The 27,311-nt window shown below is 47.1% G+C and overlaps 2 protein-coding genes across 2 annotated transcripts in view; both read right to left on the bottom strand.

Annotated features, from left to right (window-relative positions):
• Window positions 1-1,569: 1,569 nt before the first annotated feature.
• On the bottom strand, window positions 1,570-3,245 carry LOC108121092 (uncharacterized). Its single transcript, XM_017235023.3, has 2 exons — window positions 3,129-3,245; window positions 1,570-3,055 (listed from the first exon to the last, which is right to left on the bottom strand). The coding sequence occupies exons 1-2, from the start codon at window positions 3,129-3,131 to the stop codon at window positions 1,748-1,750; spliced, it is 1,311 nt and encodes a 436-aa protein (XP_017090512.2). The 5' UTR covers window positions 3,132-3,245; the 3' UTR covers window positions 1,570-1,747.
• A 1,116-nt stretch (window positions 3,246-4,361) lies between these two features.
• Dnah3 (dynein heavy chain 3, axonemal) overlaps window positions 4,362-27,311 on the bottom strand; it is a 33,150-nt gene continuing 10,200 nt past the window's right edge. The window contains exons 20-53 of the mRNA XM_070280547.1: window positions 26,053-26,943; window positions 25,881-25,985; window positions 25,650-25,820; window positions 25,182-25,329; window positions 25,014-25,112; window positions 24,822-24,936; window positions 23,536-23,704; window positions 20,609-20,802; window positions 19,530-19,732; window positions 18,200-18,387; window positions 17,713-17,883; window positions 16,282-17,484; window positions 16,081-16,224; window positions 15,802-15,984; window positions 15,132-15,337; window positions 14,734-15,048; window positions 14,354-14,585; window positions 12,994-13,119; window positions 11,740-12,815; window positions 11,370-11,681; window positions 11,165-11,312; window positions 10,639-10,849; window positions 10,447-10,581; window positions 10,207-10,379; window positions 9,522-9,689; window positions 8,533-9,095; window positions 8,296-8,470; window positions 8,044-8,216; window positions 7,338-7,820; window positions 6,887-7,066; window positions 6,674-6,833; window positions 6,206-6,615; window positions 5,366-5,576; window positions 4,362-5,086 (exon numbers count right to left, since the gene is read on the bottom strand). Coding sequence (XP_070136648.1) covers window positions 4,763-5,086; window positions 5,366-5,576; window positions 6,206-6,615; window positions 6,674-6,833; window positions 6,887-7,066; window positions 7,338-7,820; window positions 8,044-8,216; window positions 8,296-8,470; window positions 8,533-9,095; window positions 9,522-9,689; window positions 10,207-10,379; window positions 10,447-10,581; window positions 10,639-10,849; window positions 11,165-11,312; window positions 11,370-11,681; window positions 11,740-12,815; window positions 12,994-13,119; window positions 14,354-14,585; window positions 14,734-15,048; window positions 15,132-15,337; window positions 15,802-15,984; window positions 16,081-16,224; window positions 16,282-17,484; window positions 17,713-17,883; window positions 18,200-18,387; window positions 19,530-19,732; window positions 20,609-20,802; window positions 23,536-23,704; window positions 24,822-24,936; window positions 25,014-25,112; window positions 25,182-25,329; window positions 25,650-25,820; window positions 25,881-25,985; window positions 26,053-26,943 — 9,765 coding nt within the window. The 3' untranslated portion in view covers window positions 4,362-4,762. The remainder of the gene's footprint in view (window positions 5,087-5,365; window positions 5,577-6,205; window positions 6,616-6,673; window positions 6,834-6,886; window positions 7,067-7,337; window positions 7,821-8,043; window positions 8,217-8,295; window positions 8,471-8,532; window positions 9,096-9,521; window positions 9,690-10,206; window positions 10,380-10,446; window positions 10,582-10,638; window positions 10,850-11,164; window positions 11,313-11,369; window positions 11,682-11,739; window positions 12,816-12,993; window positions 13,120-14,353; window positions 14,586-14,733; window positions 15,049-15,131; window positions 15,338-15,801; window positions 15,985-16,080; window positions 16,225-16,281; window positions 17,485-17,712; window positions 17,884-18,199; window positions 18,388-19,529; window positions 19,733-20,608; window positions 20,803-23,535; window positions 23,705-24,821; window positions 24,937-25,013; window positions 25,113-25,181; window positions 25,330-25,649; window positions 25,821-25,880; window positions 25,986-26,052; window positions 26,944-27,311) is intronic.

Below are 27,311 nucleotides of genomic sequence, written 5' to 3'. Positions count from 1 at the left end.
AAAAAAAAAAATATGACCCTAAAAATTTTTTGATTGAGGCTCAAGATTAGGAGCCCAAACACCACCAAAACAACTTTCTATTCCTTTGCAATTTTCTTGTCTTTTTTCTTAAAAAATGTAGGATTTTAACTTAATACAAATTACAAAAATATAGCAAAATTGAAATTAAATGTAAATTAAATGTATACTATGTATGTTACTATAAGAAAACTTAGTGTAAGTTAGAAACTCTTAATGGAGAAATTTAAAACCGCAAGTCAAATTAATTCTAATAATACTTTTTTTACAACTTTTTTCAATACTACTTTTTTTTAATAACATAGTGGAACAGTGATTTTGAATTTTTAAAGTTACATAGTAGGAATTGTTTATAAGGTCGAACAAAGCACAAAACCGTGTGTAAAATATTTGTAACACCCTCAAAATTTCGGGACTTTTTAGCGCTTCAAAATTCCTAATCGTGTAATTTTAAGTCGATTTGAAAATTTCAGTTTTTTAATATTTTAATGTTGTAGCTTTTAAATAAAATATATATACATATATTGTGTATATTTAAACTGACATTTTTGCATTTTATTCGTGTTTTTGGGATTTTGAAGTTATTTTTCGGTATAATTTAAAAATTCATGACACATCAATAAAACGAGACCAATATTATTAAGAAGTTGTGAAAATTGTTAATATAACGCTTTTCCCAAAACATGTCAATGCAATCTTGCGAGCTTTTCAGAGCAAAAGTGTTGCATTGCGCTTAATCCTTTCTTAAGCGCAAGATTGCATTGACTTCTTTTGAAAAAAGCGACATACAAAATAACACAAGGATCGGACGACTATATCCTATAGCTTTCATATACATAATAGATAGGAAATTTCCATACATTCGTATTTTTTGAACTTGAACGTACTTACGACCTTACGAACGACCTACCAAATTTCTTAGTGGTGGGCCGTATATATTCTATAGCGTTTAGTTATAGATATAACTAAAAGATCGGATATGGTATTTTCTATTTGGTAAAAGATATCAAAGATATTTGTGAAGATAGAAGATTTCGACTTTTTTCTTGTCTTTGTATTCTAATAAATTGGTTTAATTATAAAATTCTTATAAGGATCGTCTCACTATATCCGATGTTTGGGTACATCAACTTCGGCTCCGTCCAATGTTAGCTTTCCTTTCTTATTTTCCTTTTTTATTTACTTTCTTATAAAAAGATATGTGCGTTTGCGAAAATGCGTCGATAAATACATAATAAACATAAAATAATATTCAATGAAAATCAAGTATTTTTATCAACAATATCACCATAAATATTTATCTCTACCATTTAATAATCCTGTACATGAATATTAACGTGGATACCTAATTCAAAGATCATCCACCTATGAAAAATTTTAAGTAAAGAAAAAAATCTAAAAAACAAAAAATGGCTAATCAACATGTATTATTTAATCCTAATCCTATTCCCAATTATTCAAACAGACACCTAAATTAAAGTTGATATTCCCATTAAACTCTTAATGATATGCAAATAAAACTTTTTTAGATTTGTTTTAAAAATTTTTATTATTGTTAATTCGTGTTTGTACTGGGATTTGTCATGACGGATTCAAATTGACTAATACGATCGACTTATGGTTAGTGTCTTAATGAGACTTTCGGTTGCAGGACTTCTTCTGGGAACATCCTCGACAATCTCAATCGATAGTGCTGTGGGTGGGTAGGTGGTGGTAGCCAGTCGGCTTCTTAGTGACGGCGGAGCTTCAGGCGGCGCACGGTCTTGTAACGGTAGCCATCGGCGGCCAGGACGGTGGCCTCGGCGGGCACATCGATGACGGCGGAAGCGGCGGCCTCCTCAACAGGGGGCAGGTACTCAGCGGAGGGCAGCTCGTTGACATCACGACGACGACGGATCACACGGCGGACGGTCTTGTAACGGTATCCATCAGCAGCCAGGGGAGTCTCGACGGCAACCTCGTCGGAAGCAGCCTCCACAGGGGGCAGGTATTCGGCAGAGGGCAGCTCGTTGACGTCACGACGGCGACGGATCACACGGCGGACGGTCTTGTAACGGTATCCATCAGCAGCCAGGGGAGTCTCGACGGCAACCTCGTCGGAAGCAGCCTCCACAGGGGGCAGGTATTCGGCAGAGGGCAGCTCGTTGACGTCACGACGGCGACGGATCACACGGCGGACGGTCTTGTAACGGTAACCATCATCAGCCAAGACAGCGGACTCCTCGGTGGCGGCGGGGGCAACAGCGATCTCCTCAGATGGGGGCAGGTACTCTCCGGAAGGCAGCTCGTTGACGTCACGACGACGACGGATCACACGGCGGACGGTCTTGTAACGGTATCCATCATCAGCCAGGGGAGTCTCGACGGCAACCTCTTCGGAAGCAGCCTGCACAGGGGGCAGGTATTCGGCAGAGGGCAGCTCGTTGACATCACGACGGCGACGGATCACACGGCGGACGGTCTTGTAACGGTATCCATCAGCAGCCAGGGGAGTCTCGACGGCAACCTCGTCGGAAGCAGCCTCCACAGGGGGCAGGTATTCGGCAGAGGGCAGCTCGTTGACGTCACGACGGCGACGGATCACACGGCGGACGGTCTTGTAACGGTAACCATCATCAGCCAAGACAGCGGACTCCTCGGTGGCGGCGGGGGCAACAGCGATCTCCTCAGATGGGGGCAGGTACTCTCCGGAAGGCAGCTCGTTGACGTCACGACGGCGACGGATCACACGGCGGACGGTCTTGTAACGGTAGCCATCATCAGCCAGGGGAGTCTCGACGGCCACAGCCTCGGAAGCCTCCTCCACAGGAGGCAGGTACTCAGCAGACAGCTCGTTCACATCGCGGCGGTGGCGGAGCTTAAGGCGGCGCACGGTCTTGTAGCGGTATCCATCGTCGGCAAGGGCGCCCTGGTCGGCGGGAAGCTCGACCACCTCGGAGGCAGCCTCCAGGTTGTTGTCCACGGGTGGCAGGTAATCCGTGGCAATAGAAGCCGCCGAAGCAGCTGCGATCACAGCGAAGGCAATGACGAAGAATTTCTGTAAGAGGCAAGGATTTCAGATTACTCCAAGTGCTGGTCGCAGGAATCGTTGTGGATCAGAGAGAACTAACCATTTTCCCAGAAGATCCTAGACGATGTCTATTAGATTAATCCAAAGTTGATTCTGTTTCGAAACCAGACCCAACGACACTATTTATACACAAAATCCGCAAAAAGTTCTCGGCTGGCCGATGTCCATTCCATTCACTTTGGTTTCGATGAGATGAGATGAGCTACGATGATCGCCGGGGAAACCGGTTCGCGAACCACGAACTGCCGCATCGATCGATGGATCGATGGCTTTTTCTTGTCCGGGGGCCGAAAATGGTGATGCGGATTGTCTAGTTGCTATTGTCAAAAAGTGTCTCAAGCACCAATTGAACTCTAGCTGGCTAGCTGAGGGGACGGCCATAAAAAATGATTAGCGCGGCCAGCTGCCAGCAAACAAAACGAAAGTAAACAATGCCAGTGAATCCACTCATTCGTAGGCAGATGGAACAAAAGCTCGGCGGTATATTTGCATCGATTTATGTCTGCCATTCGGAGATACATTTGTGTCATTCCATGGTAATTGCAAGCGGAAGTCGCCGCTTTTCATTCAATCCGATCGTCTGTGTGATTTTTGGAGGCTCTCCATCTTTAGTCTTCAGCGTTCGCCGCTCGATCTCGGATCGCCAATCTCCGGGGCTTAAGGTTAACTTCGATCCACTCGAAGATCGGATTGATGCTCGTTGATGGACAAGAGTCTAAGGTTGAGCCATCGAGTGTGGCTATTTTCGTACACGGTTTTCGCCGGCCACGCTCCATTAGGCTTCTATTAATAGCCCCGTGATTTAAGACCCCGCCACATTCGTTATTCAATTTATAATTTTAATTTTAATTCGTGCTGGATGCTCCAATTGAGCCGCAAGCACGCAATAAATCTTGCGGATAAGCCAAAACGGCTTAACAGTCGCCCACTCACATGGATTCCATCCATTCTAAATGATGAAGCACCTCTCGACGATGGCAATGGCAATGGAACTTCGAGTGGACTGTCTGTCCAAAGTTTTGATATGGAGATTGGATTTAAGAATAGAACGGCATGTGCTTTTTATAAATTAAGTGATTGATTCGAGTGTGTGAGTGAGTGTGTTTTAAAGCGCGATTCGGACATTACATCCTGTTGAGTTGTAATTCAGATTTAAAATCCCCTGCCGAGCGCCGAAATCTTTCTTTCATTAGCCGTGTTTCCTGGTCAGATCTCCCTGCAAAAAAAAAACAGTCTACGAGCTCAATTTTAAATATGTTCACACAGGGGTGGGCGCTTTATTCATTCGTTTATTCATTTGTAAATGGCGCACATAAAAAATATATATGTCCCCTCCTGCCGTATAGTATTCTGCATATTTAATTTATATCTGGCAATCAGCATCATCATCATCATCAGAAAAATGCCACTGCGCATTGGCCCCTCCTGGTATCAAAAAACTTCCCGCGGCCCAGATCTGCGCAAGGTTGCAGGTGAATGAGGAAAACAGGAGCCAACAGAGTAAATAGGACCGCTTGCAGCTCGCTTCTGGGGCTTCCCGGGTGGCAGCAGTGGTGGCAGGAATCAAACGAAATAAAATCAAAATACGTAGCAGTTGCACACAGAGTTGGGGCGGCCCTTTGTGTCCGGCCAGAAGGCACAAGCCCGCCGCCCAGTAGGCATTCCCAATCCCCATCAGTCGTCCAGTTGGCAAAGGCAGGCCGTGCCCCGGTTAATCCAGTGCATGGCTGTCCGGGAGCATCGCAGCTGCAGGTACATCACAAAATTGGTCGAGTGGCCTGTGGTGGACAGGACACCACGTCGCTCGCTCGTTTTGTACACGGGACAATCGTAGTAAGTCTCCACCTCGGCGCCGCCAGTTCCGCGTGGCAGATCCTCCAAGCTTTTCAAAACGGGCCGCAGGTATATGACGGGCAGAGTATCGAATAGAATCTTTGAAAAGGACTCGTCCACCTCTTTGTTCTTGCGATTCCAGCGAGCACCTTCTATAAAAATGCCCTATAGGAGAGTAAAGACAACATGTTAAAATATTGACACTATGTATTAAAATGTATCCAAAAAAAAGATTGTATTATGAGTGCCTAACTACGAACCAGTGCAAAAATAAAAACCGAGCTAATAATAGAAAGCCTTAGCAAATCTTACTTCAATAAATTTGGTCTCATCGTTGACCTCTTTTTGTTCCTGTGTGGCATGTGTTGAATTAAATTTAGAAACTCGTTTCAATTCAGTTCCATTCGCTTTGCGTCAGAATAATAAAACGGCTAATAAACTCACCCGGATATAGGCACCCACTTCAGGAACCTGGGGAACCTGCACCTCGAACTTGGTCACGGCAAACTCGATCAAGATCATGTCTATCTGGAAGCGGTTCTTTCTGGAGTAGTTCTGCAGCACACCCGTGATGAAGGACTGGGTAAAGTAGAATCCAGAAATCCAATAAACCGATGGCTCGCCCTTGTCTATCCATTCCTGGAAGAAGGCCAACCTGCGGGATGGGAAGAGCGGGCCAGGAGCGGGCATTGCCAATGAGTTATCTTATTTTTCAATTTATTAATAAATATTAAACATGCGACAACAATGGGCATGGGCAAATGGCACATGGCAACTGGACTGGGGCAGGGCATGGGAATTGAAACGGGAGAGTGCACACAAAGCGTTTGGACATAAGCAGGGCAGGAGCACGAGCAGGAGCGGTAGCAGAAGCAGGAGCCGGAGCAATAGCAGGAGTACACAAACAGCAACCTCCTTTGATGTCAAAAGCAAATAAGATTTTTGCCATGAATGGCAGTGGCAGTAGCAGCAACCGCAGGAGGAAGAGCATCGGATGTGTGTGCCGTATACATTTATTATATTTGCACAATTGAGGCAAGGAAGGAAAAAAAGGACCAAGGACTCAGCCCAGGACGGAGCGCACGCGGCGCATTACAGCCAACTCAAGTCAGCTCAATACAATGCCATTGCTGGTAGTCCGAATGTTTAGAAGTAGTATACTAGGCACTCGAAAAAAAGCTTAACTTTGCGGAATACGGTTGAGAATATACTAAATGAAATCATACTTTTTTTTTCTCAGTGCATCCCAGTTACACGACTGCAATTTGAGATGGAGAAACTTACCGGGCCAAAAGGTCGTTCACGTAGCTGCCCAATGGCTTCAACGATGGATAGCTCTTCTTCAGCCAGTCCGCCGGCAACTTGCCAATGACCATCGAGGCGTGGGTGCGTTCCAGCTCTGGTATCATTGCAATCTGGCCCACCACCGCCTTCCCTACGTTCACCAAGCTCTTGCGAATATAGGAAATAAGTCGGTTGAAGCGGATCAACTCCTGGCGCAGCACCGTGTTCATCGAATTGGTGTAGATCACGGGATAGGATTTGGAAACCACATCAATGTCGAACTCCTCAGGCATCTGGGCAAGGACCTGTTTGCAAATAGCAATAGCAGGATCCTCTTTGGCCCCTCCTACTGAGCTGGCCTTAACCGAGGCCATCAGATCTGTTTGGGTGAGCAGGACGCCGCTAATAAGCTGAAGGGAAATATTTTAATATTTTACGAAATATAAGTAAAAATATTTGTAAACCCACCGCATTGGTCTCCTTGACATTGCGATTAATGTCTGCGTTTTCGTGAAGCCCGTAAACCTCCGGCTGGGGACTCAGTGGGAAACTGGACACATACTCTATGGAGTTGAGGCGTGTGGGACTCAAAGGAACTCGATAGTTACCGGACTGGGAGAGGGCATAGCTGGAACGAGAGTTATTTTAGTAATTTTTCGTAAAAAGCGAGTTAGTTCCTACTTGTCCTGTTCAATGGTGTTTTGGTTGTATATCATATTCAGCAAGGATAGGATCAAACGGCGATCCTTGTCGTCAGTGACACGACCTCCATAATTGCACTCTCCGGTCAAATAAACGTGTCCTCGGAAGGGTATACTTTGGCTTTGTGTGATAAACATCTTCAGCTGAAGGAGAGAAATTCTAAGGAGGAGATATTTTTTATTATATACTACTAATATAGCTCTATATGTAATATCTATAAAATACGGACATAAAACACCAATTTATGGTTAAGTTTAGGGTTTAAAAAGCTAAACTTGTTAGAATTTTATAGCTCTTTTATGGCTCTTTTCCAAATCTTCATAAAAAAAACATTAAAAAATACATTAATCACTTGAATAAATTAAAATGTATTGTGGTTGTAATAGGATTGTAAAACCTATAGTAGCTTGTAAAACATTCTTATACTTACTTCAAGTCGGACTCATTGAATTCGTAGGGAATATTCCAGCCCAGAGGACCAAATTCTCGCCGCTCCTGGACAACTGCGTGGAAGAACACCAGCGCAAAGACACCCCTGAGCCAGCATTTATTGGCCTGGTCCGAGAACAGGAAGGCGTTGGTAAAGAACTTGTCCCGCATCAGCGGATCCGATGTGAAGGACCTGTGCATATTAGCGCGCAGTCCTTTGGGCGGTTCGTTAGTCATTTTTACGGAGTTCTGCAGCACGGAGACGGGAAAAACGGAACTGGGGTACGAGGTGCACCACAGACGGTAGTCGTGGTTGGCTCCATCCGTTAGGGTGGTGTCGTTGCAGATCCTTTCCAGGTCGCCCATCCAACTGAAGGCCACGTGACAGTTCTGGAGCACCACCCACTGCCCGTGGCGGGCGGCCTCAATGATCATCTTCTCGGCACGCGGACCCTGTCCCTGGCCCAGGGAGATGGTCTTCAATCTGTTCGGCGGCATAATGAGTTTAGCATAAATTTTCTTAAATTCCCTCCTAGGGCGGGCGGAGCAAGGTGGCCTGGAGGACACACATATCGACAAGGCGCACATGTCGCGCTTAATCGAAAACATGCCGCTACCACCACCCCAAGAAGCAGCGACGGCATCCGTTCACCCACCACCACGGACACGGACACGGAAATATGAGCCACTCTCGTTAATTAACTTACTTGTCGTACATGTTGCGTTGTTTGGCGAACATGAAGAGACTGGCCATGGGATCCGATCCGGGCGAGAGCAGGAACACCAAAGGAATTTTCGGGGAGCTGTCAGCGAACGAGGCCGCCAAATCGAAGGGTGGCGGCTCCACAAACGAACGGTCCAGGTTGCGGGTAATAAAGGCCTGGCGGGGATAAACGAGGTTCATGTGGTTCACGGACGGGTATTAAATGCACACATGGACCGCCCAGAGCTCCACTTACCCGCACGGCAGGCACTAGTTTATCCGGACGCAGGGCCTTGAGGACGATCAGGTAGAGCATATCATTTACTGTATTCAGGGGTGCTGGCAGAGGCAGTTGGTCGGGACTGATTTCATCGTAGAACGCGTGCCAGGCATCGGTATTGGATTCCATATTTTGAATAAGAGTCTTAATGCTAACAGTCACATAAGAAAACAGGAACCATGAGGAAAATTCTCTACGAGATCCCACACTCACCCTTCAAGATCCGAGGCGGCCCTGTAAGCCGCTGCCCAGGACTTGTCCGGCAGCCAACCCGGAAACTTGTTCGGCGGAATGGTCTTGTAGCCAATGCCTCCGGTGAGGAAGAACAGCAGTGCCGCCTTCTCCACCCGACCCTGGGACACTAGGATGCCCAGGCACATGACCAGCGAAATAACCAACTTGTCCTTCTCGAACAGCGAGCGGCACACATTCGTGTATATGGACTTGGTGAAGTAGTCATTGAGGTTCCCCAATCGCTCGGTCAGATTGTCCGACTTGGGCGCCTTGAGGATGGTGCCCACGAAGAGATTGAGGAACCAGGCCAAGGAATACTGGTACATGGGGTCCACGTTGGCCAGCTCACTGATGCAGAAGAACAAGATGGCCGAGTGCTTGGCCACTGGGATGTACTGCTGTCGGGCAGCATCGATCTCTATCTCGGTGGCCACCGCAATTACTTGCTTTTCCTGGATGTCCTCTGAGAGGATTTTACTCGAGGATAGAATGTTGATGGCGTTCTCGTCCTCTAGGACATTGCCTTCAGAACTGGACAGCACCTAGAGAATATAATGAGTTATTATTAGATCTATAGGAGAGGTAAACTATAGGATCTAAAGGAGCTAACAAAAGTGAGGATACTGGAGTGGAAACCAAACATTTATTCCAGTTAAAAAATATTTGCTATTCTTGCTGTTGGATAGCCCACGGCTAAGTTGGCGATTTAAGCGCTCTGATTCCGGTTAATTGAATTGTCATTGGCCAGGCACAAAAGCATAAATTGCTAGCCCGGCTCTAATTGAAAGTGCAGAGCTGGCTGAGCCAGCGGAGTGGAATGGAATCGAGCCGTTGTGGATGCGAGATGTGAATGTAGAGGCTGGCAAAGCTCTCAAAGAGTGTGTGCGAAGGAATAAAAACATTTGTTATGCCAGGAGCAACGGAAGGAGCCGGATAAGTTGTGGAAGAGCCAGAAAGAAGAGACTTACCTCCAATATCTTCGATTCGATGGTGTACAATGCATCTCGATTCCTAGCGGACTCAATAATCAATTGTTCCTTTTTCTCTTGCAAATCGGGACGCTCGTGAGCCACCACAATCGCCAGCAATTGTTCGCGTAATCCCTGCTCCGTTATCATGAAATTTAATACTGTTACCTAAACAGAGAGTACGGAGGAGGCAGAACAGGACAGGATCAGTAGGATGAAATGGTGCTGGGTGGTCGTTGGAGTGTATGGTGTGTGGTGTGCCGGAGTGCTGCACGTCCAATGGAAAGAAAACTCAAAATAAACACACAATGTTCCTCATAAAAAAAGTTAAGAAAAGTGGGGGGGGGGCCCGTGGGTGGCTAAAATAGAGACGGTTAAAGGAAAACTGCTGACAACAGTTGCAGCATAAAAAGCGATGGCAAACGGCAGCAAAAGCGAATGCTGGAAAAATTTTATAAACACGCTGGAGCAGGAGGATAGATGTCCTAGCACGTACATCAGCCCACTACCAATGCCATTCCCAATCCTTGCCTCCATGTCATCGTCAATGCCAACGAAAATTTGCATATTCCCAGCGCCTGCTGCGCTGCATCGCATGCTCCAAATATCAATTTAAGTTGGTCGTTTTATTGCACAACTAACGTCATCATTGCCACAGACTGGTGTCCCGCACTCCACCACTTACCATAACCATCACTTCCGGCGGATAACGCGGATTGCGGAGACAGGTCGTTATGTAAAGACGAAAATCGGGATTGTATTCTATCATTTGGTCGCCGCTTTTGATGAACAGCCCGCCCTTGTGCTTGATAACGTTCTTCTCCAGAATGGGCGTCAGATTCGAGTCGAGTTTTTCGCCTGCCCCCCAGTGAGGATTGGTTAGGAGTTTCAGGAAGCCATTTACGAATTTAAAATTCGAACTCACCTACATTCTCGATCAGCACAGGCAGGCCATAAGATATGGCTAGCTCGAGGACTTGCATGTAGTTCCCATCGCTCTGCTTGATAACCTTCAGGTTGTTGTTCTTTTCCATGTTTTTGATCCATTTGTTGGCTTGCACTGTAATGGAGAAATAAATTTTAGCATGGCTCCTGAACTGGGGGGTTCTGTACCGACCCTGGGGATCAATGAGCAGCGAGTAGCGGCTGGAGTTCGTCACTATGATGCCGTTCTCCACGGAGAAGTTGTCTGCCGGCAGTCCGGCCAGTGACCAGGCTCGTATGGTCATCGGATGGCCCAGGGTGGTGGCCAGCGAGAAGGTCTCGCTGCAGGGGATGTGTCTCTTCAGGCACAAGGCATTCCAGTCGTCCAGTATGCTCACACGGTACTAAAAAAACATAAAGGGATTCGCAAATTAATCCCTACTCTGGCTAAATATTAACATGTCAGCGCTCGTGCCGGCTGAATATGAATTTAAACAGCCATGAAGGAGGCAAGCAAAATGTCCTGTCAGCCGTCTAAGCGCGGCAAATTAAAAAGGACCACATCGAAAGGAGTAGCGAAAAAATCACGGAGTCGAGATGAAAATCAATGTCACGTGTTCATGCATATTAAAAGCCTTTATGGAACGGCTACCGAACGTGGACTTTGCCATTAGCTGTCGGTGCAGGACATGTAAGAGCTGTCGGTGCCGGACACTCACCTCGGTGGTGAAGTAGCCCAGGTAAGCGGTGCAGCCACCGGCGAGCAGGACATCGCCCACGATATTGCTAATGGATTCGTGCAGGTTCTTAGCTGCCTCCGACCATCTCGTCTTCTCTCCGCCCAGGCCTCCCAGCAGCTTTTCCGCTCTGGAAAATAAATATTTCAGATTTAAATTGAAGATAGTGCCATCTCGGCGTATCCACCTGTTCAGCTTTTTCTCGCAATTATCGATTTCGTCCTCCAGACGCTTCTTTTCTCGGGACTTTTCCGCAAAGAAGTCATTGAGTTTCTGTAGCTTGTCCAGGATGACCTGCAACTCGGCCCGCTTGGCATTGAGCTTCTCCATCTGCTGGGACAGCTCGCCCTCGGCTTCGGCCAGGGCGGCCTTTTTAGGCATCACAATCCTGGCCACTTTGTCGTAGACGTCCATGGCCCGCACCCAACGGCAGATGCCCTCGCAGGCCATGGAGGCGGCCTTGATCTTCTCCGGAACAAAGTCACGATCTGCAATGTATCTGAGAGGGATTTAATCATTTGATTTTAAATAAATACTTAAAAAATAATTGAGCTCACTTCTCTCGTATCTTTTTAATAATCGGTGGAGGAATATTGTCCTTGTCGAAGGTCTTAAGCGAGTCCAGGAACTTCATATCGCTGAGCATGCGCATAGAGGGGCCCCAGTAGTCCTCCACCATGTGGCCACTGGGATCGGGCTTCCTATCTGGCTTCATGCCCTTCAGTACGCACACAGCCTCCATGGTCAGCTTGACACCGTAGGGGGGGTTCTTCATGGACTTGACTATGAAGATGTCCGCTGGCTTCAAAGTGTTGAGGGCCTCTAGAGCAGCCTCCATGGCGGGAATGGCCTCGGCCAAATCAGTTTCGCAATCATCCTTGATGGCTTGAGCAGCTGCGGCGGCTTCATTGGCCGCCGCCTCGTCCGCTCCCACCACTTCCTTCTTCTTCTCAGCCTCCGCCGTCTCCCGTTCGATGTTCACCATAATGCGGTCCGTCTCCTCGGAAAGAACTTTCAGCATCGGCTGGAGGTCATACAGATTTGTCTGCATCTCGCCCACCTGGCCTGCGGCAAAGTCCAGCTTCTCCAAACCAGTGGTGTAACGATCCCTCAGACGAGTAATCTCGTCCAGCTTCCGACTATAGAAAGTGCGGAATGCTTTCAAAAGCTCCAAGTACGCCGACGGCGTCACATAATTTCTGCGATTCAACTCCATGTAGCACCTCTCGCTGGCGTCTACCACAGACTGGTGGAAGTACATGACACAGTCGACCAGGTCCAACTCCAGTTGAGTCAACTCCCGATCCTCGTCTAAGGTTTCACGCCGTTGCGTCTCCTCCTGGCCCTGCTCTACCGATTCCCGAACCGATGCCGGCTCTTCGTGCTCCTCGCTATGTGGCCTATTTAGACGCATCGAGGTGACGAAATAGATGCCCACACGAGAGAGCGCCTCCTCCGGCCAGGGCATGTACCAGTCTATAGTGCAGCAGTTGATCAGCGAAGGATACACTCGTATGCGCTCCTTGAAAGAATCGCCAATGGGCGAGAAGGCCAGAGCTATGTGGAGCTGCTCCCGAATGCGATCGATGTAATAGGCATACACCTCACTGGGTAGGGTGTCCAGGACTTTGCCCTAGAGGAGAGCCAAAGAAAATGAGTTTATCTAGTTAAGATTTGTAAAATAAAAAAGCCATATAACCAAATCCAATAGCTACTCCCAAAAACTATTAAAACTCCCCCAGAAACTATTTCCCTTCTCAATGCAATGTTTATTTTTGAAACCTGCCCTGGCTATTTCGATTGACACTCACCAATTGTTTAGCCACATTTGCCATGTTCTCCATGATGGTCGCCTTGTCCTCCAGCTGATAGAGATTGGGTAAATCACCGGTATTAAGTATGCCATTGATATCCTCCACATAGCCCTCATCTGTTGCCTGAAAACCGAAGGGAGGAAAGTAACAACTGAGCAATGCAAATCAGAGTGCAGTTCGAGTGAAGTGGCATTTGGAAGTTGGATTGAGAGTTTGGCATGGTCCTGGCCAAATGCATTTTTATCCGGAGTTGGAGTCGGAGAAAAAGCCTTTTCCGAGAGCCTGGGACATGCATTTTGCATTCGCCTAAGTTACCCTGTCCCAGGAGTCGGCAATCGTGTTGCCAGCATGGGAGCTCTGAGTCCTGGCCGTTGGTCATTTTAGTGTAATTGTTAATTAATATCTGCATGGGGCTCTGTTGGCACAGACAGCAGAGAGTACACATTGTGGCTTTGAGAGGGGGCTAAATAATTGATTGGGGGCGAAAGGATCTGTATTCGGCAGGAACCGAAAACATTCTAATGCACCAGGCAATTTTTGCGGAAAGGTAGGCTGCCGAAAATCGATTGATTATTGTTTTGCTCCGACAGTGTAGCTATTTCGATTCAGATTTGGCAAACAAAATTAAAGCAGTCTTAATCCAGCCAAATAGCTTCTTCGGCTCTTGTACGAGTCTCTGCTTTTGGTCACGCTTCACGGTCAAGTGGCTCCAAACACACTCAAAAACATGGATAGAACGGAGGTGGCCGATGGCGGACAAAGGGCGTATTATGCGAATACAACGACAATGTGTAAACACCTGCATATTGTTTGCCGTGTGTATCGATCGGAATTCGGCCATGCTAATTTATTGACTTGGCTTTTAAGGTGGGCTTAGCCCCCACTCCACTCCACTCTAAGATGGGCAATTTTCTAGGCATGGCCTCCTCATGTGCTCTTGTTTTGCCATAATTTGAGCTGCTGCCTATGCAAATAGCCGAGCAATAATCAAGTTAGTTGAACAATTAACCTAATTATAAATGCAAATTTTGGCAAAACAATAAGTGCTGCTTCCGTATTGAAAATATTGTGGAGTCAAGACTCGAGCCAGGCCAAATTTAATTGTCCCTGTCTCTGCTCGTGCGATAAACTCAGCTATGTAAAATCTGTTTTATTTCCAAGAGCATTCAAATTGATTTCAATTTAATTTATCAATTTACATACACTGATTAGAGGGCAGACGGCAGGTTTATGGGTTTGTTGGCTCACTTTTGATGCCGATTCGATTTACAACCTTATTAAATTGCCATTCTGATGGATTGGCATAACAACAAATCCATTTGGTTTCCTAATGAGAATGGGTTTCCAGCTAACTCACCTGTGCGTCCGAAAACAAGAAGACGGTGTGATTCAGGTTGAAGCTGGCCGCCATCAGAATCTTCTTCAGATCGTCGCGCCAATCCGTCAGGGTGTAGCTCTTGGACACCTGGACAGTCATCAGCCGACAGTCGGCGATGTAGGCCGCCAGGCGGGCGGAGCTGCGGCGTCCCGATCCGCCCATGCCCACCATTAGGATATTTCCGCGCGGCATTTGCAGCACCCGGGAAACCCTGTAATATTTTTCTTAAATTAGTTTTCACTCCAAATACAAGCAAGATTCATCTGGAAAATAATTAAACTGCAAGTTTGTGTTCAGAAGCCATGTTTGTAGATGGTTCAGGCTTCTATGTATACTTTCGGGAACAATCGGGAACATACCTGCTCACGTGCTCTATGGCAAACCGGAACATGACCAAGTCCATCGGGGTACTAGAGAATGAGTTGTACTCCCGTAGGTAGTACTTCATCAGCTTCTCCAGCTTTTCGTAGGTTTCGCCCTCGTCGTAGTACTTGGGTTCGGCATCCGGCTCCATGTAGTTGCCGTAGAAGAGATTCCGCAGGTCATTGTCCGTCAGCTTCTCGCCGGGCTCTATTCTTTCGGCGAATGCCTGTTCCAGGGGGAAGCGCAGGTTGGTCTTGCAGGCATCGACGGCCATCACCAAGAGACGATCCCGATCCTTCTGGTCCACCAAGCTGCCAAAAATAAAACGCAGAGGTGGAAAAAGCCATGTAATTTAACTAGCCAAGGGCATGAGGACACTTCTACCGACACTCACCGGTCGTAAAAGACGCGATAGGTTTCATGGGCCCAAAGGCGACCCAGCTTCTCCGGGTCGGGCATCCGCTTGGGCGGGACCATCACGATGCCCTGGAAGACGCGCGTGATGTCGCGCAGGGAGAACGTGTAGTGCGACTTGGCCGGCGTGGGCAGGAAGGTGCGAATTGCCCCGCGGTACACACTGACCATGGCCTCCGATAAGCCCTGCGAATGGATATCACGAATATTCACGGACTGCACAATAAAAATGACCAAAAGGACAAACCGGAAGAGGAGTCGTGGAATGGTTGTGGAAGCGGAACATGCGGAGGATGATAGCCAGTCGAAGTTTTTGGGAAATGAAGCTATAAAATACACCATTTTAATTTTATTATGCACCCGTCGGTTGGATGCCAGCCAAGCTCATGGCAGACACATGGATGGACCATTGACTCCACTGACCAGACAATCATCCTCCAGTATTTCCCGCTCCCTCGTGGTTAAGACACTGATACAATTTTTGCTTCGAAATGGTTTTAAAACAATATTATACGTAACTTGTAAATTAAAACATAAAACTAAAAAGTGCTTAGAATCTGTTTAAAGAATAAAAAATGTAATTTAAAATTGAGTAAACCTGTTTCTTTTCTGTGCACTGTTCTTTTGGAATATGAGCATGAGATACGTACGCGGGATAGCAGAGCCACCTTCTCGGGATAACCCTTGGAAAAGTGCCAATCACCAATCGATGTGAATATGCGAACGATGGTGGAGTCCTCAAAGGAATCAACGGCCACCACGAACATGTGGCGATAGAGACGCGGAAAAATGAAGTTGCTGCCGCCCAAAGTGCCCATGGCGCACATCAGAGACTGTGGAAAGGACCGGGATGACATGATAACTTCACAAGTAACTTATGGCCAGTTTACGAACGGAATAAGTTGTCAACTGGCCTCGCAACCACCTACCATGTCCACCAGTTCGATTTTGGTGGTGTCTATCAGGTCCGACCAGTAGCCGTGGTCCAGCCAAGTTCGAAGTAGCTCCAGCGGTCCCTGAGAGCCATAGGTGTCCTTTGCAGGCATGGCCACATCATCACAGAAGACAGTGCACTGTGAAAATGAAGTAGGAATATTGAGGAAGCTTTAATGAGCCAATCATGGACTTGCCTTCTTGCCCAGAGCGGGTCCGAAGACTCCCTTGCGTCGCCTGTCCAGCTTGCTCATGATCGTGTCCTGGACCATTTGGGCAGAGGTTCGAGCCGAAAAGTTGATGACATTGACGAGGTTGGCAAACTTAGGCAGGGCCAGCAGGTTGCTGGTGATAATGGCGCTCTTTCCCGTGCCCGTTGGCCCAACGACCAGCATGGGGTACGACTTGGAAATGCAAAAGTCCTGCCAGTAGGAAATGTAACCTGTCTCCTTGGTGGGCACGATCAGCTCACTGATCTGAGCCTGCTCCGGGAAGTTGGCCGGAGTGCCGCTATCGTCGCTCTTGTGCCAGGTCCACCAGTTCTCTGCCTCGTCGAACCTATAGTCCAGGAACACCAGTTTCTCCGGGAACATCTGGCCACGATTCAGGGAGAAGTACTTCGGCTTGGGATAGCTCTCGTTTGATCCGTAGATCACCTTACGCAGCAACGCGTCGAAGGTCTTCTGACCAGCTCCCGTGAGGGCTGAGCAATAGGCCCAGGCATAGCAGAAGAGGAACATCTGCTGGAACCAGGCCTGATTGAACTGCTTGTGCTTTTCCAGGAAGTGCAGGAAGAAGCGCGAGAAGATCTGGTACTGATAGATGGGCGATAGCTCCAGCATCTGCTTGCACTGCGGTAGGAATTCCAGCGCAGCCGGAATCAGCCAGTTTACCAGGTCCTCGAACAGGTTCATGTAGATTTCGTTGAGCCCAACCTTGTTGACCAGGATATTGATGAAGCTCTTGTGGAATGCCCGCCAGCCCAGTTGCGAAGGCTCCATGTAGATCATGCCGCAGCGGGACACGGTGGCCGGAGACGCCTGCTCCAGATCCGCCGGCTCGAACATCATGTTCATCAGCTTGGTCATCTGCATGATCTCCCCAGACATCAGACAGAGCTTCTTATTGTCGTCCAGCACAGTGTTCAGGTTTTCAATCCACACTGCATCCACAGGGCCATCGAACATCACCCAAGCGCGTTCTGTTTTAGGCCCCTGTACCTGCTCCCTGAAGGTCTTGGCCAAGACACCGTCGTACCACTCGTGGGAGACTGGATCGAAGCGCCCGTACAGTTGGCCCATGGTAATGGCCTTTGGGTTGATGATGCGGAACACGACCGGGAACTCCTTCAAGGTGCACGTGTCGTCGTTGGCCACATTTCGTAGGGTCTGGGCTAGCACCTAAAAATATATACAAATCGAAAGAACTTGTAATTCAATCAGTTATTTATAATTTTTTCGGTCTTCCATTAATTTTTGTAACCAGACAAAAAATCCACCTTTAATACCGGCTGCCCCCCTGGCCGATTGAGTCGTTTGTTAAGCCATTAATTCCAGGCCATTTAATTGGCTGGCCGACCAAATTAATAAACGTGCAGTGCATGGGAGTCCTGAAACTGAGATACCCACCTGGTAGGCAGTGGTCTTGCCACCCATGGCGCCTCCCACAATCATGAGGCCGTGCCGCACGAGCAACATCTCGTATATCTGCAGAATTTTCTCCAAATACCAGGGCGTCGCCTGCAGATTCCGCTCCGCCAGGTTGATGTGAAGCCACTTGAGTATGTCGCCACGTTGCGGCTATCCGTCGGGAAGAGGTTGTGGAGGATGGCGTTAATAAAGTATGAAAAATATGGAAAAAGAGGTTGGGTCAATAAAGGGGGAGTTAATAAATGGTATATGTATTCAAGAATTGTTTTCAAGAGACTGTATCCCGAATGGCATAAATTAATGGAATGTTCGTTTTTTTCCTCATAGTTAGAACTTAAAATATTTGATCTCTGAATAGCATTTTTGTGTATTAATCATCAGCTCATTATCGCGTTAATTGTCGCCGGTTGCGGGTCATTACACCTGAAGAATGATAAATGATTCGGGAGGATGACCTGTCCCTTACCATGGGCAGCTCCACGCCGGGGAATAGATCCATGTAGATGCCAATGAAGAGGGAAATATCCTGCTCCAGGAATTTTGGCAAATTGACATCGACGATGGCACGCAGGACAATCTCCGGCTCCGGCAGGTCAGTGTAGAGTCGGCGCAGGGAGGCGGAGGCCAGCAGGACGGACTTTACGGCGCGCATTCCTGGCAAATAAACGTACAGTAAGGATTCGTAAAGACAGTTTACAGAAAATAATATAAAACTACAATAGTTCTAGTGCGTGAAAAGGACTTAATTTTAAAGAATAGTAAGTCAAACATGGTCATCTTCAAAAGCTATGGAATCGGACCCCGGGAGGTAGGACTGTTTTTTTTTTGGAGAGTATATCTGCTGATGTTTCATAGTGCTGGTTGGAGGGCATTAGCTTGACAGTTATGCGGCGCATAACTCAGTAGCTCCGTTTCAGGTATTTGGCGATGCGGACGCTGATGGCGTCGCAGAGTCCTGCGAGTCCAGAGAGTGCTGCCTCTAGCACCTCGCCGCCCACACCGATTCCAGGCTTCATTATAGCGCCAGGAAAATGCTAAACTTTTGCAACGTTGCAAAAACATCTGGACAGGAGCGCCATGGATGTGGGTGTGAGGCGGCAACTAAATGTACAAATAGTTTTTATTATTACTTGGCAGAGCGGCAAATACAGACACATGGAAACAAACACAAGGACAAACACACGTGCTTACAATGCGGCCCTCAGTGTGTGCGTCCATGTGCCATTTGTCTCTCACACACGCAACACAAAAGCGCAGCAAACTTGCAAGAAAGTTTTTCAATTTAAACTCAAAATAAGATACTGATCAAATGTACTTTGCACATAAACTTGCACACAGCTGCCTTCCTGCAATTGCAGCCAGCGGCTGGACAAAGATGCAACGCACACACACCCGTACACACTAGAAATCCGGACGGAGTGGCATACACAGACATGCTGTAATGTCATATGACATGTTACGTCGTAAAAGGAGCAATATCTTTGCCTTGAAACAAGCAGAGAGAAGGAAAAGAAGTAAAAGATGTCGGAGACGGACGGAGAAGGAGGGGCGACCAGGCACGCAGGAGGACATGAGACATCCGGAAAGTTGTTGCCCTTCTCCGATGAAAAGACCCTGCTGAAAGCCAGCTCCCCCGGAAACTTGGGAAAAAAAGGAGAATAACATGTGTTGTTGACTACTTTTGCGCCTTATTAGCCAGGTGGAGGTCTAATGTCGGGATAACTACGAGGAAAAGACAGTACCACATTGGGAACTTGTTGCTTGATTGGGGACTCAGGACATCAGGATACACCTACCGTAATCGTAATGCGACTGCGAGGACAGCTGTTCGGAGCAGAGCTTGTAGGCCTGCACGATCTTCTGGGAAAGGTTCCTGGCCATGTCGAATCCGTTGGAGTAGAGCGTTATCTCCCCGATCATGGCGTAATCGGGCACCATCATGGCCACTGTCCGGAACAGGACCTTCAGATTGTCCGGCAGTTCAGTTCGCCCGGCATAACTGTGGAAATAAAAAAGCAAATTAAAGGGGACAAAAGGGACAGAGGAGACACAGGATTAGGGCCCGTTGGGCAATCAAATTCATCAAAGTGCAAGTGCTAATGGCATAAATACTAAACACAGGGCCATTTTCCTCCGGATACCCTCCAATCTGTCCCTGAGTTCCATACCCTGGCCAATAACCAATATGAGTGACTGCTCTTAAGAACGTCTGGTTGCGTGACAAATTGGCAGACTGGCAGAAAAACCGGAGAGGAAAAAAGCAGCACCGGCAGAGGCAGAGGCCCAGGCGCAGGCACAGGACCTGGCAGGGCCGGGCAGGCTAGCTGGCTGGATGTGTCTGCCTGGTGGCAATGGCAATGGCAAAGCAATGGCTAGGCAAAGCACACTGGCAAAGGCAAAGCAAAAGCGACGTCGAATCGAAATTAAGACCTTCGCTGAATGGCGCAATCAGTTACGGCCGGAGAGGAGTATGGCATAAAGAAAGAGACAGCGATAGCTGTAGCCATAGCCGTAGCCGTAGCCGGGCTAATATGCATGTTTGTCGCAGCTGTTCCACATGCATGCCAAAGCAATAAATATCCCGTTGGGAAAATCTCCAATAACGCAATAACTACCAATATCGGAACGCACTGCGTCCACCTCTACCTCGACCCGGCTACACAGCTCCACGTATCTTCTCTCCGGCCATCTCTTCGGCAGTGGTAGGCCGTTCCGGCTTACAAAGTAACTAAATGCATTTTCAAATGCCCAGCCCCGGTTCGGTCAGAAAATAAAGAAAATGAAAAAAGAACAGGAGGGAGTGCGGAAAAAATGCGATGCGTGAAACCGCAGCTGCTGTTTCCAGGTTCGCCATTCGAATCTCCTCTCTACTCACCCGGGATTCATGGTTATGAATATGGAACAAGTCGGATCCAGTTTTAGCATTGTGTCCTCGAAAAAGAATTTCACAACCTTGCGTCCAATGGCCCGCTGGATGGTCAGGATCTGTTGCGCCACCACGGAGAGCACCTCCAGTTCGATACGGTTGAACTCGTCGAAGCAGGCCCAGGCGCCCGATTGAGCCAAGCCCTACAAAGAAACAAGTGGTATGGGGTAGTCAAAACAGCACAGGATAGCACCAAACCAAACTGAACAGGACTGAAAAAATAGAGCACACAAATAGAAACAGAAATTCCTGGACAAGAGTGCCAGGGAATCAACCCATACTCAAGTACATTGAGAAAATATCGGACTAATTCAAGATCCCATTGAGTAATGTCTAATCTTAATTTGAATTTACATGTCTAGTTTAAAAAATAATGTTGTGGTTGTATAAAAATAATAAGTTTAAAAATATAAAATGGAATTTGTTCTCTCTGTACCGCAGGCGATGAGGAAAGTGGAAAAAGCAAACAGCAGCATAAACATTATTTTCCCTTTCTCATGGTTCGGTTTCTGTTTTCAGTGTTCGGGGCTTCCAGAGGCCACGGCGGGGTCGATATGGGCAGGACGACCCTTTGATATGCTTCCTTTTGCATGTTGCAATAAATATGCTGTTTTATCCCAGCTGGAAGCCCCCAGTCACTCCACCTCCAGCGCTCGGAGCACAACGCCAAAGCAGCCAACTGACCTGACTGCAAGTGCTATACGCTATGTGTATATAATGCTATATGCTGTGTGCCATATGCTGTATCTGTATCGGAGAGGAGGTGTGTGGGGGAGTGGCATATCCATAGCTGATATGTCCTGTGAGCTGCCCCCCGGCCATGCACCAGATATTCCATTACTCCATGGTTAACTGGAGAAAAGGTTTGAGTTTCTCCTAATTAGGGAAGCCCTTTGTTTGAAACTATTGAGATGCACAAGAGTTTCACATCCAACGAAAGTTTCCAGCTGTATTATTCAAGTTTTATTTAGATACATGTGCAATTATTGGGGAATCATGCAAAGGAAAAGTGGAAATCGAGAATTTGAGTTTGGAAAATTGCAGTCTTGTTGAAGCAGAGAAATATTAAATTATCATAAATCAGAGAAATATTTGAAAAGAACTAGAGCAAACTTTAATTGTAGCAAACTTTAATTGAAAAACCCCACTAAATTGTGTGTGGTGTGAGCGACCTCTGACCCTGGGCCAAAATAAGCACAATCACCTATCGAATTTGGGCGCCCAGGGGCAGCTGTTGCTCTTGAGCGTTCCAGGGTGGGCTGTTTGGCAAGTGGCTTCTGTTGATACTTCCGCAAGGATTCCCCCTGCACCTTTCACAGTTGGTTTACATTCTGTTGCGCGTTCGCACGCTTTTTGCAGCCACTGTTGTGCCCCTGCACCGATGCGATGTGGTCCTTGCAGTTTCGCCTGGCCGACCACTGTACAATTAGCGCCTCGGTGCAGCAGAGGAGGACCAGGCAGGTGACGCCACTGTTGTGCTAGGCACTTGTTTGGCCAGGCCAACGGAACACAAAAAAGGAGAGTGGCTATTGCCTTTGCACACTTTGAACTTTGTTTAGAGTGGTTTCCCAACCACCCACTCCTGGCGAGGCTGCGATAACTTTTTCCTGCCATTCGGATGCGCCTTTTGTTCGGCTCGACATCCATTGTTGTGGCCATTTTATTTCCATTTAATTTATTTACGATTGCTGCTCTCAAACAGTGCTCAGGGCACAGACATTGCCTTGGAATATTTCGCATATTTTGTCAATTGCAAATTATTTTATTGCTGCAACATTGTTTCCCAGCCCAACTACGTAGACGGCCGAACCACCAGAAACCTGCCCAGTGGGTGAGCATCGGGGCCGGAGATTTACGACTTCCTAGAGATTATTAGAACAAATGCCAATCCAGTTGGTGACAAAGCACAGAACGACTTTCTAAAACCAGACTCATCGGACCCAAATTAAGCGATAAAAAAAGAAGACCCCAACGTCCAGCTCAAGTGGGTCCCCATCGCATAAATTCATTAATTTAAATTGAGAAGCGCGCGGCCAATTTATGGGCTCTCCTATCACCGACTATCGGCAAACTAAAGTAAAGATGCTCAGCCGCCGCGACTTGGAGGGGACACGGAGGCTTAGAGACGAGGCATTATTAATACAAATCCCATGCAAATTAACGAGAAGTTTAGTTGATCTCTGCCGGTCGCACGCTCACTTTGTCGAATCGAACAGCCCGCTCACCTCTCGATATTTATCCATTTTAGTGGCTTAGGAACTATTATGCAATTAGCCAGCCGGGGGTGCCGGGGTATTAAACGATTAGAGCCTATGGAAACATAAATTTTACTACACGACTTCAGCGCCCACTTAAGATGTGCGTGTGCCTCTTGGGCTTGGGGTCTTGGGGTTCTGAGGGAACGGTTAACGACCTGCAAATAAAAATTTGCATAAGCCCCAATGAAGTAGAGTAAAGTGGTCTGAAGTGGATAGCAGTGAGGAGTGGAGCGGAGTGGAGTGAGGAACTGGACCATTACTTTCGCAAACTGCCTAATTAGTCAACGGCGACTACGGCAAAATGCGATTATCCCGATTGCTGCATAAATTTCAATAAACACACGAGCCACACGGGGAATTGGAAGGGAAAATCGAATCGAAAGGCTCCACTGTGTCTGACATCAAGCCAATTAACCATGCTCGTGTCGTGGTATTGAAAGTCACGATTGTTGCGTGTGCCGGAGCATCAAGACGAGTTCTTTGCGAGATTAATGGCTCTGTTTTGTGGGGCCCATCAATTAGAAAGCAGTCGAGTGGCAAATCGCAGACAGCACGACGCTCCGAAAAAACAGAATCAGGGAGTCTCTGTGTGTATCTCCGCCGCGACGATTGGCTCACCTTGAAGAACTTGCCCAGGGCCTTGTAGTCCAGGCCGTCGGAGCAATTGAAGACGACGCACTTCTTGGCCACTGCCTTCGCCAAATCCTTGCAGGTCTCCGTCTTGCCAGTTCCGGCCGGTCCCTCGGGAGCTCCTCCCAAGCACAGCTTCAAAGCGCCCATCAAAGTCCTGTGGAATTCCAAAAAAAATATATGTTTTACAAAGAGTTGATGAATGGGATGGGTTGGGGCATGCTTTTAATATCTATTTTGCATTTTTTCACATTTCTCACGGTAGCAGCTTAAAAAATTGTCATTTATGGGATTCTTGTTCACCCCCAAAACAGGAAGTATAATGGTGTTTTGGGGAACATGGACTGGATTATCTGGTTTGTCGATAGAATAAGCATGAAGTCCATTTTGTGAAGTCTTTATGTTTATAATTTAATATCTTAATCAAAGCTATCATCTCCTATTATTTCTTTTTAATATTTTTTAGTATTTGGTCTTTTATTTTTTTACTTAGAAACCCTTTGAAGGCATATTTCTATTCGACTTGCTCAAATAAAAAACCATACCATTTCGTACAATTCTTAGTTTTTTCTGCTTGTTTTGCAAGTTCATATTTTTATCATATTGGCAGTGTCCCCACTTTGGTTGCCTGTGCATATATTTTTTAGCCTTTTCCGGCATAACCGTACAAAAATCTATATATACACTCGGTTTGGTTTTTTGTTTGTCTGTTTTTCGTCCTTTTTTTAACTATCCATGCATGAGTGTTAGTGTGCTGTGTGTGTGTATGGCTGTGTGTGAAAAACTGTCCAACATTGATTTATTTGTTTAATATAAAAGTTTTATCGGAAACCCCATTAAAATGTCCTTTCTGCCGGCTTGCCAAACGACGCCTGCCAGCCAGCCAGCCTGCTACCAGTTTGTGTGTGTGTGTCCTTCTCTTAGTCCTGAATCCAGGACTTTGTTGTCCTTTTTGTTGTTGCTCTTGTTGTTATTGTTATTGTTTGTCGTAGGCAGCTTAAACATCAAAAAGGTTTTCAGCTCTTTTTGCGTATTTTGTTTGAAAAATGAAAATAAATTTAAAATGCACCGAAATAAAATAAATATTTTTCCAATAAACGGGGCTGGCTTCTCGTCTGACTTTTAGATGCAGCCTGGCTACTGGTTGCAAAAAGGGTAGTCTAGGGGGGCTTTGGCAACGGTTTGTCAATTAATATTTTCGGTATTCATATAGGGGCACGGGATTTGTGTAAGATATAGAGTGTCCATATTGTATGGTATAGTATGGTACTGACCGGTAGCAACGATCCGTGAGGGGAGTGACCACCAGGCGGGGCAGGTTGCCCAGGTATTCCATGCCGTACTGGACATCTGTGACCACCATGCTAACGCAGACCCATTCCTCGTTTTCTGAAAAGTATAATATTCGGGGATTTATAGCCATAGTTGTGGTGTTGTTCAGTATCCCCCAAAACAGAGCCACTTACTGTCGTTGACTTTCCAGTAGTAGCGCAGCTGGGAGATCCAGTCAAAGTCCTGTATGTTGGATATCCTTATATCAGTCAGATACTTGACCACATCACGATCTGTAAAGGTGAAAAAGAATAGAACATTTAAGAGTTTTAAAGAGGCAGTGTGGCACCCTCTCGACCTACCATGCACATCCAACACAATCAACGCCTCCACGGCTATCCGCACTCCGGTCTGCAGATCCGTGCGCACCAATTGCACCAGGTCGGCAATCTGCAGATTGGACTTCTCCAAATAAGCCGGCAGCGTCTTCGTCTCGATGGCCTCCTCGACCTGGGGGGGAAACGGAAAAAGTGCAGCACAGAGGGCCATAAAATGTCTAAGAAATGGCAGCGAAGCGAAGGCAAATAAAGAGCGAAATATGATTTTCAATTTCGCTGTTGGAGGACTGGCACAGTTCTCCCTCGAAGTCAAAGCCCAAAAAGGAAGCGCTTACAAAGGAGACCTATGCTGGGGGAAACAACAGCTAATCCCATGACAGAGGCTAAAGGGCCAGAGTGCCCCCCTTCTGACAGCCGGCTGATGGACATCCGCTGTCCAGCAGACGACGCCCTTGTGGTTGCCGCGGTTTTCCGTCAAGTCGATGGACTCACCTCGTAGGTCCAGGCCATGCAGGATATGCCTTGGACCACCTGTCCGGGCCAGCTTACCACCCAGGAAATTCGCTCCACCATGGCGTAGTCCTCCCAGGCCTCGTGCATCTGCTCTTTCACACTGTCCAGCATCACCATCTCCACCTCCTTCAGCCAAATCTCAACAAGCCCCTTCAAAAGCCAATGGGTAAATTATTAATGGGAATTTCTGAAACAGGGGGAGAAGCTCACATTGGCCGCTTGCGGATTGATTTTGCGCACCAGGGCGACACGTTCTTCCTCGTCACTAATCATCTCGGTAATCTCCATCTGCTCGTCAAAGTTTAGGGAGCCAATCTAGGTATATCCCACATATTATAAAGTATGAAATAAATAAAAATTACGAATAAATTCAAAGACTTACGCCCTCAAAACACTTTCTCAGATGTGGCTGCACTCGCATCGGGTCCTTGGTCTCCGAAAGGATCTCCAGTAACTCATCATTGGACAAGAAGAAAAAGCGGGCAAAGAAGAGGCGTTTCTGCTCCAGGTAGGTGTTCAAACCCTTCTGGACCGTCTCGAGATCCTCAATGGCCTTTGTGAAGATTTCCAACATCTCCGGGTACTCGGTGGCTGCCATCACATGGCGATCTATTAGGGTATGCTTCATGATCTTTCGCCACAGCTTGTCCACGGCCTTGAAGTTGCGGCCCTCGAGTGGCATTTGTCGCATGATGTCTTCGCTGCTGAAAATCGGCTCCAAGTACATCCAAGTTATCTGCACCTGCGTCCATGCATCGATGATGTTCTGGATGAGGAGCAATCGCGCCTCCCAATCATCCGCCTTCGACCCGAGGGCCACGATAAAGGGCGATCGCTTCATGGCCTGGGTGCGCATTATGTGGTCGTCCAGGAGTGTCTGAATATCGTCGATACTGGCCAGAATGTGGGTGTCCGAGTCGCGGTATTGAATAATCTCGAACATCACGTCCTTCCAGTCGCTCTGCATGATTCTCAGTCCGTTGTTCAGGTCGTACTCCTTTCCTGCCGCATTGGCAATCTCCTCAAGCTGTGGCAAAATGCTCATTATGTCCACATCGATCATATCCTTCAGTGTGGGGAACAACTTCGGGTTGACCTTGCGACCCATGATTTTGGAGATCTGGTCCCAGTGCCGCTTTTCCAATCCATGCCGACAAATCGAGTCCAACACGGGGAGATATACGCGGAACTTTTCAATCTTCATACGAACCTGCTCCGCGGCTCTCTTGGCCACAGGATTGTAGGCCAATTGCCGGGAAAGTTTGTATATAATCTGGTCAAGAAAAGAATAAGAGATTATAAGAGGGAGGCACCATTACTTTGCCTAGAAGTTCCCACTACATTCTTACTTGTTTCTCGTTATTCAATTTAAATATTTTCTTTCGCAATAGTTTATAAAATTTAACATTTTTAGAAACTTTCACTATTTTCCTAACAGGAAACATAAAAACGTGTAACTCCCTAGCGTATCCTAGACTTTGCCTCCAGAAAGACTGAAAATTGTTGTTGGGTCTCTTATGTCCCCACTTTGCCGCTTCAGTTGCGCCAAAAAATTGAATCCAACTGACTTTCCTTTTGCGCCTTTGTGCTGATTTTTTTGCGTGGCTTCGGAATGGCTTCCCACAGGCACCTAAAGGGGTG

This window comes from Drosophila bipectinata, chromosome 3L, assembly GCF_030179905.1.
Source record: "Drosophila bipectinata strain 14024-0381.07 chromosome 3L, DbipHiC1v2, whole genome shotgun sequence".
Classification (NCBI taxonomy): Eukaryota; Metazoa; Arthropoda; class Insecta; order Diptera; family Drosophilidae; genus Drosophila; species Drosophila bipectinata.
The sequence above is the reverse complement of the archived record's forward strand: the minus strand, read 5'-3'. Positions and strand labels throughout refer to the sequence as shown.